Source organism: Amorphotheca resinae (genome assembly GCF_003019875.1).
Source record: "Amorphotheca resinae ATCC 22711 unplaced genomic scaffold M430scaffold_1, whole genome shotgun sequence".
Lineage (NCBI taxonomy): Eukaryota > Fungi > Ascomycota > Leotiomycetes > Helotiales > Amorphothecaceae > Amorphotheca > Amorphotheca resinae.
Genome location: NW_020194471.1, coordinates 3,051,100 through 3,067,765, shown reverse-complemented (window position 1 = coordinate 3,067,765; position 16,666 = coordinate 3,051,100). Strand labels below are relative to the sequence as shown.

Genomic DNA, 16,666 nt, shown 5'->3' with positions numbered 1-16,666 from the left:
TGCGCGCTGCTGCTGACACGACGCCCAGGAAATTTATTGCGACGCGACTTCTTTCCATCCACTTCGCCAAACCCCTCCATCCGCAAAGCTCACTCAGGCCATGATAATAGCATAGTGTAGTAGCGCGCAGTCAATTATACTTACCCTTGGGAGGACGCGACCACGTTCAGCCTGCCGCGCGACGACCCACCAAACCGCCTGATTCAGGGTTGCAAACACGATTCGCGTTGCCTATCTGATAGTCAATCAATATGGTCAGATCTACCAAAAAGTCGGAATCGCCGGGTCCGTTTCATGACGAGATGTACGAAGCAACTCCAGGTCCTGGTCCACCTCGAACTGCGCGAAATTACAATGCTGTCCCTTCAATGTCCCCCTCATCACCAGCGACTTCGATAGGTTCAGATAAGGAGAACAGGTCTTCGAGACCCTTGGATAAGGGCAAGGGGCGCGTGCCGATGGCACCGCCTGGTGTGCCAGCACTCGCAACCGGACAGAGTAAAAGGAAGCGACCAGCTGAACAACCGATGTCACCGGAACGGAGTCATAGAAGACGTACGGTAGAGGTCGACGAAGACGGTGATATTGACGACTACGATCCAGACCAGGATGTGGAAGAGCGACGGCGCCTACGCAAAGGGCTCAGAGATCTCTCGCGGACACTAACGGAGAATCGGTCAGAGTATCTTACTCCCACGTCTACGGGTCTCCGAGATACGTTGATCAAAGCCAACGACTATTCCGGACGGGTCAAGCAAACTTCAGATGCAACTATCGATTCGCGTCTCCTAGTTACTACGGCAGATCTCTCTTACAAAAGGACTCTTGCTCTCGTTGCCGGAGACACTTCTCAAGGGGTTGACCTGGAAGATTTCATCTCAAAATGCAAGCAATACATGGAACGAGCGGAGAGAGCTGATCAAGATGGAATTCAGCCCTCACAGATGCCTGCGAGTACGCAGCGCCGTAGCAGGAGAGCCCATGATGCTGATGCTGATGATGATGATGACGAGCAAGACGAAAACGGGGACATGCTTAACTGGGAATATCTTGGACGATATGCATGTTTGCCTCACAACTCGCGGCCTTCCGTGCCTGGGTTCTTATATGGTCCTTTATCACTCGAAAAACGCACTCGGAAGGTAGCGGTACGTAAAGCTGCCTTAAGACCTAATAATCTTCAAGAGACGCGACCTGAGGTTCTACGAGCTGGTGATATTGAGAAATCAGAAAATGCGAATCTAACCACGCTTTGCACACAAATTCTTGGAAGGCTCAACAAGGTCCAACGAGATGCAGTGGCTGCTGTAGAAGCCGAAACTGAAGAGGGGATGACTACCAAAGAGGAAGATGAACTCCTGGATCGGTATGGCATATCAAGGACCGGAGGAATTGCGTATTTCAAATTCATCATCAATCCACATTCGTTCGGCCAAACTGTTGAGAATTTATTTTATGTGAGCTTCTTGATCCGAGATGGGAAAATCGGCGTCAGTCATGATGATCAGGGCATGCCGTTTCTAGGTTTGTCACTCATTCACCATTCCCTTTGCCTTGATAACTAACACATTATATACAGAAATTATTGAAGAACCAAGAGACCATAGCGAGACGGCTGGATCAGGCGCGTCGAAACACCAAGCTGTAATAGCCCTCGACATGGCAGCATGGGAAGAATTAATAGACCTTTACGACATCAAAGAGTCAATGATAAAGCATCGAGAAGAGGAAGAACATTCTTCTGTGGGAGCAAAAGGATGGTATGCATAGACTTTTGGGCACTTGCTACGGGGTTTTGGCGTTCTTTTTGGGTTGCTTGCTTGTATGACTCTTGTTTGTGTACAGTACACTATCTCATACCACTATGGGTTGCATTGCATGTCTTTAGGGAGGGTATGCGAAATGTGGGCGGATATATTGTTTAAGAAGGGTGTTAATTGCCGGTAGTCGGCCGAGTGCTATCAATATAAATGGCTCTTTGCGGGGCTGAGCCTGCATTTTGGAATTCTTCTTCTCTGAACATGTTGACTGTGATCTCTTGTAAAAGGTATATCTAGGTACTGCCGAGTTCGCCCACAGATTGGATACAAAGGATATCCAGACGTTGCGAGCAAGTAGCAAGGATATGGAGTAGGTCAAAGCCCAGACAAAGACGGACCTAAACACCGCACTGAGCTTGTTATTCCCTTTTCTACCAGCAATGTTGCTTTGATTCTGATTTCTTCTTGAAAGCCTTTCTTGTTTTAGAAATGCCACCGGCCCTTAGTTACCTTAGTTGTGGAAGATCCAGCTTCGGTCACGATCTCGATATATTGGACTATCCAATGAACCATGCACCTTCCCATCTTTCGAGATCAAGCATATCTCAAATTGAGCTGTACAGAGGAATCAAGTAAACAAACAGCTTAGTTGATGCAGAGCGGATCTTTAAAATTCAATTGACTTCTATCTTGGTGGCAAGGGTCTGCAGAAGGGTAATTCTGCCAAGCAACAAGATCCTCATGCCTTCGATCTAAAGCTATGTGCACTTACAATTCAGATTGATTATCCCGCTTGAAAGTAAGATTTGAAGCACGATGGTAAAATTCGCTGTAGGGAAATTGCCCTTGCGCGTGGCGGTGCCGCTTGTTGTCTCGCTATTCAATATCAATAGCACCGAGAACACAAAACACCAAAATGTCAGTAGACGCGGCGCGTGAGATTAGACAATAGAATATAATAACACTTGATGATATTGAAGCTTGCATGATACTAATCGAGACAATGTTGGAACTCGTGCGGTCATAGAGCTTTGGTCTCGCGCGGTTGTGGTATCCTATGACAATAGGAAGAGGAAGACAATAGCTTTATTGTCGGAAGAGCCACAACAAAAGAAGTGAATTGAATGAGTCAATGAATAAACAACAACACGTGCTTCCGTTGAATTTACCGAACCCCCAGAGAGATCTGAAGTGACCTGGACTCTTTTTCCTGCTCCTCCATCCTTCCTACATACTCGACATCAACAACAACAACTTCTTTCACAACAACCTTCCACTCACAACATCACCACCACCACCACAACCAAACCACACCACCACAACCACAACCACAACCACCACCACCACCACCACCAACACCACCACCGCCAAGATGCCTCCTAAATACGCAAGAGCCCCCTCCACTCCAGAGGAGTCGGAGCAGCGGAGACTAGCAGCGGCGAAAGCCAAGAAGGAGAAGCTGGCCATTGCGGCCCAGAAGGGGAAGGAGTTGAAGGAGAAGAAGAAGAGGGAGGCCTTCGAGAAGGAGGTCGAGAGGGAGTTGGAGGAGGAGTTGGAGAAGGATTTGGAGATGACCATGGGGAAGAAGAAGGTAACTATCCCCAAGACCGTCCTGTTCCCAAGATCGTCTCCTGTTCCCAAGATCGTCTCCTGTTCCCAAGATCGTCTCCTGTTCCCAAGATCGTCTCCTGTTCCCAAGATCGTCTCCTGTTCCCAAGATCGTCCTGTCCCCCAGATCGTCCTGTCCCCCAGATCATCCTGTCCCCTAGATCGTTCTGTCCTCTGCTCAGATCGCTGGCAAGTTGCAAGCTAACCCCAGTCACAGAGCGAGCCGCAGGCTAGCTACCAATTTGGTGCTCCCGCGAATGATCATTCAGACAATCCGAAAGCCTACTTCACATTCAGTGGAGCGGCTCACATGAATGTTCAGTCCGGGTCTGTTGCAAACCCTCAATTTGGGGGGGAGCAGCAGCCAAGCTACCATTTTGGAAGTGAATTCTTGGCGACTGGTCAACCTGGCCAGTCCCAAGCTGCCTATCAATCCGGAGATGGTGCCCTCAGGATGTCGGAGCTGGCCGACCCCCAGTTTGAAGGTGAGGCTATGGCAGGCGTTGAATTTGATGAAGCCCCACAGCCTCACTTTCCATCTGGTGGTCAGGCTTCAAGTTCTACCTTCGACAACGACCTGACCCTCTCCGCGCAATTCGACGACCCCATGAGTTTCGAATCCGACCACCAGTGGATCGCCGACAGCTTTCAGTCCAACCAGCCTCAGACGAACTTACAATCTGAGGTTGCGACAAGTTTTCAATCCCAGCAGCTCTCGACTTACGAATTCGAGGCTCCTGAGAGTCTCCAGCCTCAGCTGCCCGAGCAGTCTGTGTCGACCTTCGAATTTGAGACTCTCGGGAGTCTTCCAGCAGAGCTGCCAAGGGAACCTGAGCAGCAGGCCAATTCCCAGTCTGAGGCTCTCGCGAGTCCTCAGTCTGAGCCAGCTGTGCAGACCCCGCCGCAGGTTAAGCCTAAGCGGGTTGAAATCAAACTGATTGTTCGGACCAAGGAGAAAGTCCTGGCCGAACAACGAGCTAACTTTCCATCTGGTGGCTCCAATCCCAACTTCCAGTTCGGAGGACCTAGCACGGATGCCAAATTTCAGTTTGGAAGTGGAGAGGCCCTCGCGGGTCTTCCATCCGTGCCTGTCCAGGCCGAACAGTCGACTGGTCAACTGGAAGACTCGGGTTCTACATGTTCCGAGCTTCAAGGCGAACAGTCGGCCCCCCAAGTTGAGGTCTCGGGTTCTACATGTTCCGAGCCTCAACTTGAAGGTGACGGGGAGATCTTCGCGGATCTTCCTCGATCGGAGTCTCCTGTTCAGGCGGAGCCTCCTGTTGCGGCTGAAGAGCCTCTTCAGGCTGAAGAAACTCTTCATTTTGAAGAGCCGATTCAGTCTGAACCTCTTCAGGCTGAAGAAACTCTTCATTTTGAAGAGCCGATTCAGTCTGAACCTCTTCAGGCCCAGCAGCTCCCCGCTGAACAGCTCCAACCCGAGCCGCCTGTTCAGTCCAAGCCGGCCCACTTCCAATTTGATAGTCAAGCCTTTGCGGGTGCCGACTTTCACTTTGGAAGTGAGGCTTTAACGGGTGCCAACCTTGGACTGAAAGGCATCGACGAAAAGGAACTCGCGGATCTTCCGATTCAAGCACCGGCGCAGTCGAATCCCGCACCCACGACCTTTCAATTCGGGGGGGAGTCGAGCGTTCAATTCGGAAGTGAGCAGTTGTCGACCTTTGCGTTCGGGATCGAGACGGTGCACGGCGTGCCAGCATACGTGGACGAGCCACAATTACCAGCGCCCGTCGCCGATGGCACATTCGTCGGTGAGGCCGACTTTGACGCCCTGGTCGAACCGCCACGGCGAGTCAAGACACCCGTGATCGACGAGTTCGAGAGGGATTTGGCCTTAGTCAAGACGAATGCGAAGTTAAAGGCGAAGGAATGGAGCGAGGAATGTAAGTCAAAGAACCCCGTTTTCCTTGAAAGTTGAAGCATTTTGCGAGTCCGCTGCCCGATCGTCCCCATCCCTCCCCACTTCCCCGCGAACTCCAAGATTCCCTCTCCCCACCCAATATACCATGGCAGACGACGAGCGAGCCCAGATATCCAAGCTGACAAGTGATCTCGAAACAGCCAACGAATACATCGAGAGCCTCGAGGCCGAATGGAAGGAGCACACGTGGGAGATCAAAGAAAAGCAAAAGCTTCTCGCCGAGTGCAAAGCCCAGCTGGAGAAGGCCAAAGAGGAGAACCGCGAGCAGGACAAGCACATCAAAGCCGTCGAGCAGCAGGTTAAGGATGCCAACGATAAAATCGACGAGCGCGATGTGGTCCTCGCCCGTACCCGCGAGATGTTGGAGGATTCGCGCGCCGCGACCAAGGCCGCTACAGACCGCGCCGAAGGCATTAAGCAGCAATACGATGGCGTCGTCGAGGATAACCGCGGCATCCGCGCCAAATGTCAAGAGATCAACCACATGCTGAGCGCTGCCAACTCCAAGCTCACCTCGTTGGAGGTGCAAGCCATCTTCTTCAAGGAGTCTGCCGACGATATCCGCTTAGAGAGAGCCAAAAACAAGTCTCTGCACCAACAGATCTCAGAACTCAAGCAAGACATCAAGACCTTGGGTTTCAACCCAGACGCCAGCGCCTATCGCAAGAATATTGACGCTCTCGCACAACAGCCAAAGACTCTCAACGATGAGCTCGCTGCCGTGGAATCCTCTTCCGACGTGGGATCTGATGGCGAAGACGACATGCTCGGGTACTCACCTCTTCCCGTGCTTCCACAGCTGCCACCACCCGAACCCGAAAAAGTCGTCGAATACATTACCAGAACCGTCCATGTCGACCGTCCTGTCTATGTTGACCGCCCTATCAAGGTCACTGTCTTTGTCGACCGCCCATTCCAAGTCTCTGCCCACAACCCCGTCACGTGTTGGTTCCTGGTGGAGCTCAACATGCTCATTCTCTTCCTCTACTGGTTGCAACAAACCCTCTATTTATTTGCGAAAATCCTCAAGAAAGCTGCTGTTGCTGCATTCGTGAAGACCAGCGGCGATCTGGGCTCATCGAAATCCACTTCTCAGATGAAGCTATCGAAATCCACTCCTCAGAAGAAGCTCGCAGGCCATCAGCCATATCCTCCTCCAAACACCACCGCACCAGCTGAAGGCGAATCCAATGTCCCTGTACAGGAAATTCTGGACAGACAGGAAGCTCTTATGCGAGAAGGCATTATGAGAGTCGGTGCTATTACTCCGGCTCCAGCAACTCCCGCTATCGAAGGACCCTCCGGCCACGAAGACGGACATGAACTTTCTGATGAACAAATTATCCATGACGAACACGTTTCTGATGATCAAGTTATACCCGACGAACATACTTCTGATGATCAAGGTATGCATGTTGAACACGAAGTTCCTAATGATCAAGTCATACATATCAACCAAGGTGAACCTGTCTCCGCAAGCCCTGGTACCTCATACGGTGGTAAACCTCTCACCACACCGCAACAAATTGCTCAAGCACCATCTGCTCAGTCAAGCAATGGTAAACCCGCCCCCAAACCCAAGGTCTGGTCCTGGCGCACATTCCTGAAGCTCGACCCTTCCACCTTACCTTCCGTCCGCCATACCCTCATCGGCGCTGCATTCCATCTTATCGTCTACATAGCTCTGGCCATTTGCTGCGACGCATACTACGAGCGGGAGGTCTGGCTTGCTGCCAACGACCAGACCCGCGCCTTTGTCCACCAACTGCTCACACAACCTGGCGTCTACCCAACCGGTTTTGCTAGATTCTTCTCCGTACTGCCCGAGGACTGGAAGCGCAACATTGATATCCTGATGTGGCGCAATATCGTCCTCCGCTGGGGCATGCAAGTCAGCTATCAGATGCCTGGATAGATTATTTTCCCAGGTAGAACGTCTGTCACGTCTGTCACGTCATGCCACCTCACTTCACGTCTGCCTTTACGTCTCAAAAGCCGGCGTTGGTGGTTCTTTTATTTCGACTGCTACATTGCATGGCCCGCATCAACTGGCGTTTTATGGCCGGTATTCTATTCGTCTGCGATTACTGATGGCAGGCATCCGGCGTTTTTACATTCTGTTTGCACCATTACGCTGCCGGCACCGATGGCTTTCTGTCCACAATCTGTCCATCACTCTTACCGACACCCATTCATGACCTTTTCATCTTCCATCCGCCACTATTACACTACCGGCGCTGATGGCTTCTTTTCGTCTCGGGCAGCGATTAATGGTCTTTTTCATTTCGGCGTTCTTGCTATGACAATTTTTGCTACGACTACACGACAGGAACTTGTTTTTTCGGCTGGAGTTTTATTCGTCTGCTTCTGCTCATGGCCGACATCGACGGAGTTATTGTCCCGTCCTATACACCACATTGCAGGAATCCGGCGTCTCTTCATACCGGTATTCAATCTGCCACCATTACAGTACACTGTCGGCACCGATGGCTTCTTGTCAGCTCATCTATCGCCACTACCAAGCAGTCGTTAATGGTCATTTCACTTCGTATCCTTCCTACTCCTCCGAGGAATCCATAGGAAGGACCTTCTTTTTCATATCCTGATGATTCGATGAGCGGCGTCTCTTTATATCGGATTCATCTGCCACCATTACATCACACTGTCGGCATCGATGGCTTCTTGTCAACTCATCTATTGCCACTACTAAGCAGTTGTCAATGGTTATTTCACTTCGTATCCTTCCTACTCCTACAGAAAGGAAATCATAGGAAGGACCGTCTTTTTCATATCTGATGATTCGATGAGCGGCGTCTCTTTATATCGGTCTTCATCTGCCACCATTACATCACACTGTCGGCACCAATGGCTTCTCAGTCCATCCATCGCCACTACCAGACAGTCATTAATGGTCATTTCACTTCGTATCCTTCCTCTCATCCAAAAAGGAAATCATGGGAAGGACCGTCTTTTTCATATCCTGATGATTCGATGACCGGCGTTAAGGGTCTGGCGTCTTCATCATTTGCTTTTTCATACCACACAGGCTTTTCTTCGCCTGTAATACTAGCAATACTAGCTAGCTCTTTAGATAGATAAATCGCATGCAACTTCTTCTTCCACACTGTGCCTGAGAACGTGATCGGAATGTGCAATCTACTGTATCAATAAGGGGTTCGTGAGATTTAGATTCGCAATCCTAGGTACGATATCAAGCTTGGCAATGTTCAAGATGAGTAAACAATCTATCTAATGGATCTAGGTACGATCCAATTATTAATCCAACTCTGTAATCCAAGCCAACCCCAGTCAAATTCTCCCTATATCAAAGCTCCAATATACCACCCCTGACAAGGATAATCCCCAGCTGCCAAAGCATGCAGAATCCCGGTCTCGGTTCGATTTCCTGCATTGCATTGGATCTCTCTCGTTCACCCAAGGTACCTACCTCACTTACTGTACCTTAGGTACGCCTACCTATACAAAAAATAACACTGTAATAATTAGAAAATGATAAGGCTTGGCTGGCTGGATGGATGGACGGATAGATGGATGATCAGCACCAGCATCATATCCCGCTAAAAGAAACTCTACCACGTCACCGCTGTGCTGCTTACCTTATTGATTGATTGATTCATAAGGTACGCCGTTCCAGGCCCCATGTGGTTTGAGGCTGCTTACACTACTTACTTACATTACCTTGAATTTAAATTCTACATACATATATGCATACTACAACGTACCTACATAAAGGTTGATCTTTTCTGATTTACTATCAACCTTTGTCAATCCCTTCAAAGAGCTCTCTCTACCTAGGTATCTCGAGACCTCGCTCAATTCAACTCGACTGAATTCAATTCGATTCAGCAACCCCACACCCCACAAACGATGCCCCGCCAGCTAACCCCACTGGACCCCGAAGCCGTGCTTGTGATCCGGGATGTTCTCCCAAACATCACGACTCTCTCTCTGCCTTTCGCGCGCTTCGGGATTTTGAAATTCGGGGGTCGCGCTACCATCGGTTTGCCTTCCCCCCCTTCATCATCCCATCCCCCAATTATTCCCCTTCCCAAACGCCCCTCTCCCCAGATCAGAAGCTAACCCCTTAAACAAGTAAAACTCAGCACCGGAAACCTCGCCATCTTCTCCCCCACACCCCTCACACCCAGCGTCTACGCCACGCTCTCCCGTCTCGGAAACCAGGTATCTTACATCGCGGCCCCGGATCTCGAGCATTACCTCTCTTTGCAATCCTGGAGTCTTGCGTTTCCTCACGCGCGACTTATCTGTCCATCTGGCCTTCCCGAGAAACTTGCCTCGCAACGCCAACAATCCCAATCCCAATCCCAACCCCCCTCATCTCCCTCTTCACCCCCGCAGCAGCAGCCCCCACCTCTAGAATTCCACACCGTCATATCCCGCACCCAGAAATCCGTGACGCCAGAATTCGACGCTGAATTCGATATCGAATTCGTGGACGTGCATCCCAATCGAGAAATCGCATTTTTCCACCGCCCGACGAAAACACTCATCCAGGCTGATTTATTGTTTAATTTACCGCCCAAGGAACAGTATTCGAGAACGACGGAGGGGAGGAACGTTTGGGATTGGGTGCTGGGGGGATTGGGGGGGACGGGGGGAAAGGCGTGGGGGCAGAGATGTATGGTTTGGTATGTTTTTGGGAGGGCGGATAGGGAGGCGTTTGGGAGGAGTGTGGAGAGGATTAGGGGGTGGGGCGTTAGGAATATAATCCCGTGTCATGGGGACGTGGTGCTTGGGGATGGGGGCGAAGTGTGGGAGAGGGTTATGAAATGGTATTTGGCGGGGAAGAAGGGGAGGTAGGCTGTGGGTGTGGCTTTTGGGGGAAGGTCGGCTTGCCTTGATATCTATCTATCTCTTCATCTCTCTCTTCTATTCTTAATCTATATCTAATCTCAGGCAGACCAATCATAAATATCCAAGTCATTCATACTACATACCATCTACTGTGTATATCAATGCCGAAGTCAAGAATGCCCCCCAATTTTAACTTTTGATATTCCTTCTAAACCCCCAACCCCAGAGAAGAGGAAATCAGCTCATCATCAAAGGACCCTCGAACCCTCTCCTAACCACGCGAGAATATGTATGCTTATATGAAAGCCGCTATATACACCCCAACAGCCTGTATGCCTGCCCAATCCAACATCATATCCAAATGTTTGTCCTGAAAAGATACTGGGTATCTATCTGCCCATGTCCCGAAAACGCCGAAACCATGGTGGCAGCCCATTCAACCCCCACCCCGATTCCCAACCTGTCTCCCCACGCCGTCTCTACAAGAAACCGTCTGTACCAGAAGAACCGATTCCCGACACCGACCTCAGAAATCCTTGAACTTGTCCTCCCACTTCGCCCTCAGATCGTCCGTGTACAGATCGCGGCCCAACTTCTCGTCTGGATAGATATCGAAGCATTGAGCGTCGCCTTTGAATCGTATAGGTGGGATGATGGGCCCGCGGCATCGACGGTAGTAGACGTCATCCCACTGGATGCCGCGGAAGAACGGATGCTCCTTGACTCGTTGTGCTCGGCCGGAGATGTTGCCGAGTCGACGTGATCGGTCGACGGTGCAGAATTGGCGGATGATGTCTTTCGCCTCAGGTGAGATGGCCGGTTCGGAGGGGAACGAGACGGGTTTTGATACAATCCTGTGGATGTGAGCATGCGTTTTGGAAAAGAGCAAAATATGATATATAAATCGGAGAGTCCTGGCTGGATATAATGAGAGGGGGAGAGAAGGTCAACGCACTGTTTATATATCTCAATAGGGCTCGCACTCCAAAACGGGGGATAGCCCGTCAGAAACTCATAGATCAAGATGCCCAGCGCCCACCAATCGACCGCGGTCGTGTGGCCCTTGCTCTGGATGACCTCCGGAGCCAGATACTCGGGGGTGCCGCACAGCGTGTAAGTTTCCCCTTTGTCATGGTCAATATCATGATCGATAAGTGCCGCATCGTCAATACCAAAGACACTAAGACCACCACGGACGCTCTTCGGCCTCCTGAACTTGCGGAGGAGAGAAAAGGTTGCCTTACTGTTACCAAGTCTTTTCGCGAACCCGAAATCCACCAACTTGATATGTCCTTCCGCGTCCAGCAGTAAGTTCTCCGGCTTCAGGTCTCGGTACGCCACGCCTTCCCGCTCGTGCAGGAACTCGAGGACGAGCACGATCTCGGCGGCGTAGAAGCGGGCGGTGTTCTCGTCGAAGCGCTTTGCTCGGCGGAGGTAGGAGAATACTTCGCCTCCAGGGCAGTAATCGAGCTGTTCTCTCATATCAGCACGAATCTCTGAATTGGAGAGAGGGGACTGACAAGCATATACAATGAATCATGGTCTGAGAAGGTAGTAATTAAGGTGGTAATAAAAGGGTGACCCGCAACATCCGCCAGAACTTGTCGTTCCTGGTTGACATGATCAACCTGCTTGAGCTTGATAACTTCCCTCGCTGTCAGCAACCCCAAAAGTCTGAATCCGAATGGGCGAACTCACTCTCAGCCTTGCGCAAGACTTTCAAAGCAAAGACTTTATCGCGGTCCTCCTCTTCCGGCGGGCTTGCAAGCCGTACAAGCCACACCCTAGCAAAGGTCCCTAATAGCAGGACACAACGATCAGCCAAATGCATTCATTCATTCATGCATTCCCATGCAACCCCTTACAAAAGCAGCCCAAATCAAAGAAAAGGATTCAAACCCACCAGTCCCCAACGTCCTCACCAGTTCAAAATCCCTAACCGACAACCCTCTCGACTTCCCACCCAACTCCTTATTCCTCGGATCCTGCTGTATCTCATCAGGCGGCAACACGTGTGTCTGGTCGCTGAACGCCGCGACGAATTTCTTCTCCTGTTCGACGACATCAGGATCCACGGCGGGGGTGCCGGCGGGCGTCGACCGGTGGTGATGTAGTAGCGTCGCGGCCATCTTCTTGATGTCGCCGCCTAACATGGGGCAGAGAAGAGGTGGGGCAGATGTCCCGACCTGAGAGAGGAGGCGGCGGGGTTATGTGGGATGAAGGAGCGTTGGTCTGGAGAAGGTTTGGTTCGTGGATGGAGGAGAGGAGATTATAGCTTGGACGGCATGGTAGTAGGTACGTTGGTTGTTCGATGGAGGATGAAGGTTCGATGGTTGATTTCCGTGCGATGATGATGATGATGGTGCTGATGCAATGGTATTTAGCCTCTCATCCCTTCGATCACCACCAAGCAAGTTATCCTCGCGCCTCCGTTATTCTTCCCTCAACAGTTTGTTACTATGATTCCCGATCGATCGGTGGTCGTAGCCGTCGTCGTCTGCGGATCAAAGACGGGGAGGTCGAGAATGGAAACGGTACGTAGATGTTAAGAGAGGACGACGCTCCGAATCATGGATGACAGCTTCCCGTCCATGGGACATCCCACAACTTAGATCACCCACAAAGGCAAGTCAGCAATACCTAAGTCGACGGTTGGTGGGGTCATGCCAATTGAGCAATCGGAGACGCGGGAGGGGTTCTTCTGCTTTGATCGGGGTTCGACGAGTCGAGACCCGCGGCTCCTGTTCGTCCGTTTCGCTTAGGGGGGGATGACGCAGTGGGGAGGGCCGTTCAAACGTGGGGGGGAGTGAGAAAGTTAGTAATGGTTAAAATAAATGTTTGTGGTTGTTGGTTGTTGGTTGTGGTTGTGGTTGTGGTTGAGAAAAGGATGTTGTTTATTTATTTATTAATTACTTTATATCTCTGTATCCCCACCTCGGCCTCTGCCGGATATATCAACTTGATGCATCCCTTACCTCCGTAGTACAGTAAAATCCCGGTGCATATCATCGCATTAGAACTACTAGGTATGTATAAATTTATGGGTCTTCCCTATCATTGATCACCCCCCTCTAGACTACAACATCAACAACAATCATCTCCCCTCTCGATATCCAAGCTTCAAACCCCCTTGATTATGCCTCCAGTTCAAGTCAAGCATCTATAAGTGAAGCCCATCTCACTCATAGCCACGACATATAAGCTACCTATTCTACCTCATCCCTTCCACCCTCCCCCTTTCTCATCAACTCCTCATCCTACCTCTCACCAGCTCCGCATCCCTCAGCATCTTTACGCCCATCTCCCTTAACTTAAACTTCTGGATCTTGCCACTCGCCGTCTTCGGGTATTCGCTCACCCAGAAGACGTATCTCGGGACCAGGTGGTTGCTCAGCTGGGAGCGCACCCACTCCCGAACATCTCGCTTCGTCAACACTTCACCCCTATCCCTCGTCGCTTCCCCCTTATTATTTTCCTCGTCGATATCCACCGCCGCCTCGCCCTTCCCTGCATCGTCGACACCCACGCGGATGTGTGGATGGACGACCACGAACGCGGCGACGCACTCGCCGTACCGCTCGTCCGGGAGGCCCACGACGCTCGCCTCACTCACCGCCGGGTGCTTGAACAGCGCGTTCTCTACCTCCAGCGGGTGGATGTTCTCCCCTCCCCGGATGATCAGGTCCTTGATGCGGCCCGTGATCTTGACGTAGCCTTGGGCGTCCATCTCGGCCTCGTCGCCCGTCCGCATCCACACCTTCTCGCGCGCCTCGCCATCCTCCACCACGCGCTCCACGATACGCACCTCTTCCGTGCGCGCCACGTCCCCCCAGTACCCTTTCATGACCAGGTAGCCGGAAACGACGAGCTCGCCCCTCTCGCCGATGGGCAGGATGCGGGACGGGTCGTCGACGGCGACGATCTTGGCCTCGACGTGCGGCATGAGACGGCCGACGCTATCGAGCCGTTTCTCTAGCGGGTCAGTGGGCGTCGTCATGCAGCTCACGGGGCTCGTCTCGGTCATGCCGTAGCAGATCGTCAGCCCCGTGAGGTTCAGGGTCTCGTGCAGCTTCGCCATGAGGTTGCTGGGCACCGAAGAGCCGGCCGCGATGCCGGTCCGGAGATGCTCGAAGCCTTCGTGTGGGACGATGCCGCTGGCTAGGAGATCCAATTCGGCGACGAACATGGTGGCTACGCCATATAAGGCTGTAGCACGCTCTTCCTGCACTGCGCGCAAGGAAGCTTCCGGGTTAAACGCCTCACTCGGGAAGAGGATGGCGGAGCCATGCGTAGCCGTTGCCATGTACCCCAGAATGCATCCAAAGCAGTGAAACAACGGCGGCGGGCAACAAACCACATCCTCGGGGGTCAACCCCATGCGTTCCCCTATAAAATACCCATTGTTCAAGATCGAGTGATGAGTGAGGCACGCAGCTTTCGGAAGGCTCGTCGTGCCCGACGTGAACTGGATATTCACAATATCATCCCTATGCAGCGGTTCATCCGGGACGACCTCCCTCCCCCCATCCGTCCCATTTATAAGATCCGTAAAAGGAATCGTCGCTTTGAGCGGAGAGATATCCACGCGGTCCTCGGAATTGTCAACCAGGATGATATTGCGGAGGGATTGCACAGCTGCCGATTCCACCCTGGACGATGCAAGATCCGGCACGATCTGTTTCAACAACGAGATATTCTCCCGCGGCTGCTTGTATGGAAGATTGGTCTCGGTGCCGATTACTAGGTGGGCGGCTGCGAGGTGCGAGAGTGCCGCGATGACCTGTGTCGAGTTGAAGGCTGGATTCAACGGTACCTAGGTATGACACCCCTTATTAGCCTCTATCCCCATTCCCATGCCCATCCCCGTTCCCCCCCCCCCCCCCCAAAAAGACCAAAGCCCCTCCCCTCTTCCCCCCAAAAAGAAGAAGAAACCAAAAAAAAAAAACTCACCAACACCCCCCCAACCTTCCAAACCGCATAACTCAGGACCGCATTCTCCCAGCCATTCCCCAGATTCACGACGACCCTATCCCCCTTCCTCACGCCCCTCTCCTGCAGTCCCCTCGCCAGCGCATTACTCCGCTCATCCAGCTCTCGGTACGTGAGTCTCGTGTTCTGCGAGCGCGAGATGACACCGAGACGATCACCGTGCGTGGACACGATGCTGCTGAAGTGTTGCGGGATGGTGTGCGGGAGGAGAGGCGGCGAGCTGGGACCGTGGGCGTGGCTGCTTGTTAGATATCCCCTTCTTGTCCTCGGAGGAGGAGGAGGAGGAGGAGCCCATGCCCAACTACCACTACCGCTACCGCTACCTCGACTCCTGAGTATAGCGCGCAGCTTCATGATTCGTTCAATTCACTCCTTAATCAACTCATACAATATCTCATGATAAATTCTCCGCTTTTCCATCGAGTAATCATCGAAGAGTCAAAGCGAGGGATAATAATAGCGAAAAGAAAAAGAAGAAGAAGAGGGGTTGGATAGATAGAGAGAGAGGCAGGTTAGAGATGCGATGAAGCGTGGGGATGTGGAGGTTGATTGATTGATTTGATGGGGGGAAGTGGAGTGGAGAGTGGGAAATGCGGGGGTGCGGGGTACCTAGGTACCTCCCTAGACCTCGGACCATATTGTGATGTTTATGCCTACCAGGTATATATAAGGGAGGGGTTATTAAAGGTGGGTTGAAGAAGAAGAAGTATAAGGTAGGTTTGATTATAAGTAGGTAAGCTATTTGAAATCCACACATTCACATTCATCTTCACATCCATACTTTTTATCCTACCTTACCGTACGCAACCAACCAACCAACCAACCAACCAACCAGCATATTCTTATTTTCGTTTCTTTTTTCTTTTCTTCGCTACAACAACAACAACAAAAGTAACTACCTTACCTAGGTAACTCCCTCCTATGCATCATGAAAAAAAAAAAAAAACCGAACGCCGCCAGATCCCTCCCTCCCTCCCTGTTCCTTAGTGATGAAGAAGAAGCGAGGCTCGCATACCTACCTAATGTCGATCGATAGATAGGATAGGTAGAACAGACAAGACGTGCGTGCAAATATTATTGCATTGCATTGCATTGCATTTCTCGTCTCTCCAGCTCAGCTCAGCTCAGCTCAGTCAAAGTACACAAAAGTTTCAGCTCTTGAAAAAATTCGTGTCCTTCTTGCTTCTTTCTTTCCTATCCTCACCCCTCCCGGCTTTGGTTTGTTTCCTTCCTTCCCTCCACCGATGACTTCTCTTCGGATGTCGTGGGGGATCCCGAGGACTCTCCTCCCCACGTGTGTGTGTGCGCGGGCTTGCGTGCATACAATTCAGAATAGCTGGTCCCCTCATTTCTAAACCGCCTTCAGCAGGCAGGCAGGCAAGGCAAAATTCCCAATCAGAAGAAGCTCCCTGGTCTATAGTTTTTTTTTACCCCTTCCCCCTTGCAAAAACAAAACAAACAGGACCTGCCAATTTACCCATTCCGTAAAGTGTGGTGGTGTGTGTACGCCGCTGATACCCGTGAATGAACGCTC

The 16,666-nt window shown here is 51.4% G+C and overlaps 7 protein-coding genes across 7 annotated transcripts; 5 read left to right on the top strand and 2 right to left on the bottom strand.

Moving 5' to 3' along the window:
• Nucleotides 1–45: 45 nt before the first annotated feature.
• On the top strand, nt 46–1,996 carry M430DRAFT_63275 (hypothetical protein). Its single transcript, XM_024869043.1, has 2 exons — nt 46–1,524; nt 1,580–1,996. Exons 1-2 carry the CDS (start codon nt 252–254, stop codon nt 1,768–1,770), a joined length of 1,464 nt encoding a protein of 487 aa, XP_024725620.1. The 5' UTR covers nt 46–251; the 3' UTR covers nt 1,771–1,996.
• A 684-nt stretch (nt 1,997–2,680) lies between these two features.
• M430DRAFT_32594 (hypothetical protein) lies at nt 2,681–3,879 on the top strand. Its single transcript, XM_024866199.1, has 2 exons — nt 2,681–3,439; nt 3,478–3,879. Exons 1-2 carry the CDS (start codon nt 3,133–3,135, stop codon nt 3,600–3,602), a joined length of 432 nt encoding a protein of 143 aa, XP_024725619.1. The 5' UTR covers nt 2,681–3,132; the 3' UTR covers nt 3,603–3,879.
• Nucleotides 3,880–5,066: 1,187 nt separating this feature from the next.
• M430DRAFT_163010 (hypothetical protein) lies at nt 5,067–7,338 on the top strand. The gene has a single exon (XM_024863439.1). The coding sequence runs from the start codon at nt 5,393–5,395 to the stop codon at nt 7,220–7,222; it is 1,830 nt and encodes a 609-aa protein (XP_024725618.1). The 5' UTR covers nt 5,067–5,392; the 3' UTR covers nt 7,223–7,338.
• On the top strand, nt 7,339–8,006 carry M430DRAFT_163011 (hypothetical protein). Its single transcript, XM_024863440.1, has one exon. It carries the CDS (start codon nt 7,454–7,456, stop codon nt 7,838–7,840), a length of 387 nt encoding a protein of 128 aa, XP_024725617.1. The 5' UTR covers nt 7,339–7,453; the 3' UTR covers nt 7,841–8,006.
• Nucleotides 8,007–9,012: 1,006 nt separating this feature from the next.
• M430DRAFT_113511 (hypothetical protein) lies at nt 9,013–10,249 on the top strand. The gene is made up of 2 exons (XM_024861515.1): nt 9,013–9,328; nt 9,422–10,249. Exons 1-2 carry the CDS (start codon nt 9,196–9,198, stop codon nt 10,147–10,149), a joined length of 861 nt encoding a protein of 286 aa, XP_024725616.1. The 5' UTR covers nt 9,013–9,195; the 3' UTR covers nt 10,150–10,249.
• A 222-nt stretch (nt 10,250–10,471) lies between these two features.
• Nucleotides 10,472–12,506, bottom strand: M430DRAFT_162973 (hypothetical protein). Its single transcript, XM_024863437.1, has 5 exons — nt 12,047–12,506; nt 11,842–11,940; nt 11,664–11,788; nt 11,099–11,613; nt 10,472–10,997 (listed from the first exon to the last, which is right to left on the bottom strand). The coding sequence occupies exons 1-5, from the start codon at nt 12,294–12,296 to the stop codon at nt 10,670–10,672; spliced, it is 1,317 nt and encodes a 438-aa protein (XP_024725615.1). The 5' UTR covers nt 12,297–12,506; the 3' UTR covers nt 10,472–10,669.
• A 785-nt stretch (nt 12,507–13,291) lies between these two features.
• M430DRAFT_132256 (hypothetical protein) lies at nt 13,292–15,676 on the bottom strand. The gene is made up of 2 exons (XM_024862238.1): nt 15,094–15,676; nt 13,292–14,956 (listed from the first exon to the last, which is right to left on the bottom strand). Exons 1-2 carry the CDS (start codon nt 15,484–15,486, stop codon nt 13,388–13,390), a joined length of 1,962 nt encoding a protein of 653 aa, XP_024725614.1. The 5' UTR covers nt 15,487–15,676; the 3' UTR covers nt 13,292–13,387.
• Nucleotides 15,677–16,666: the final 990 nt, after the last annotated feature.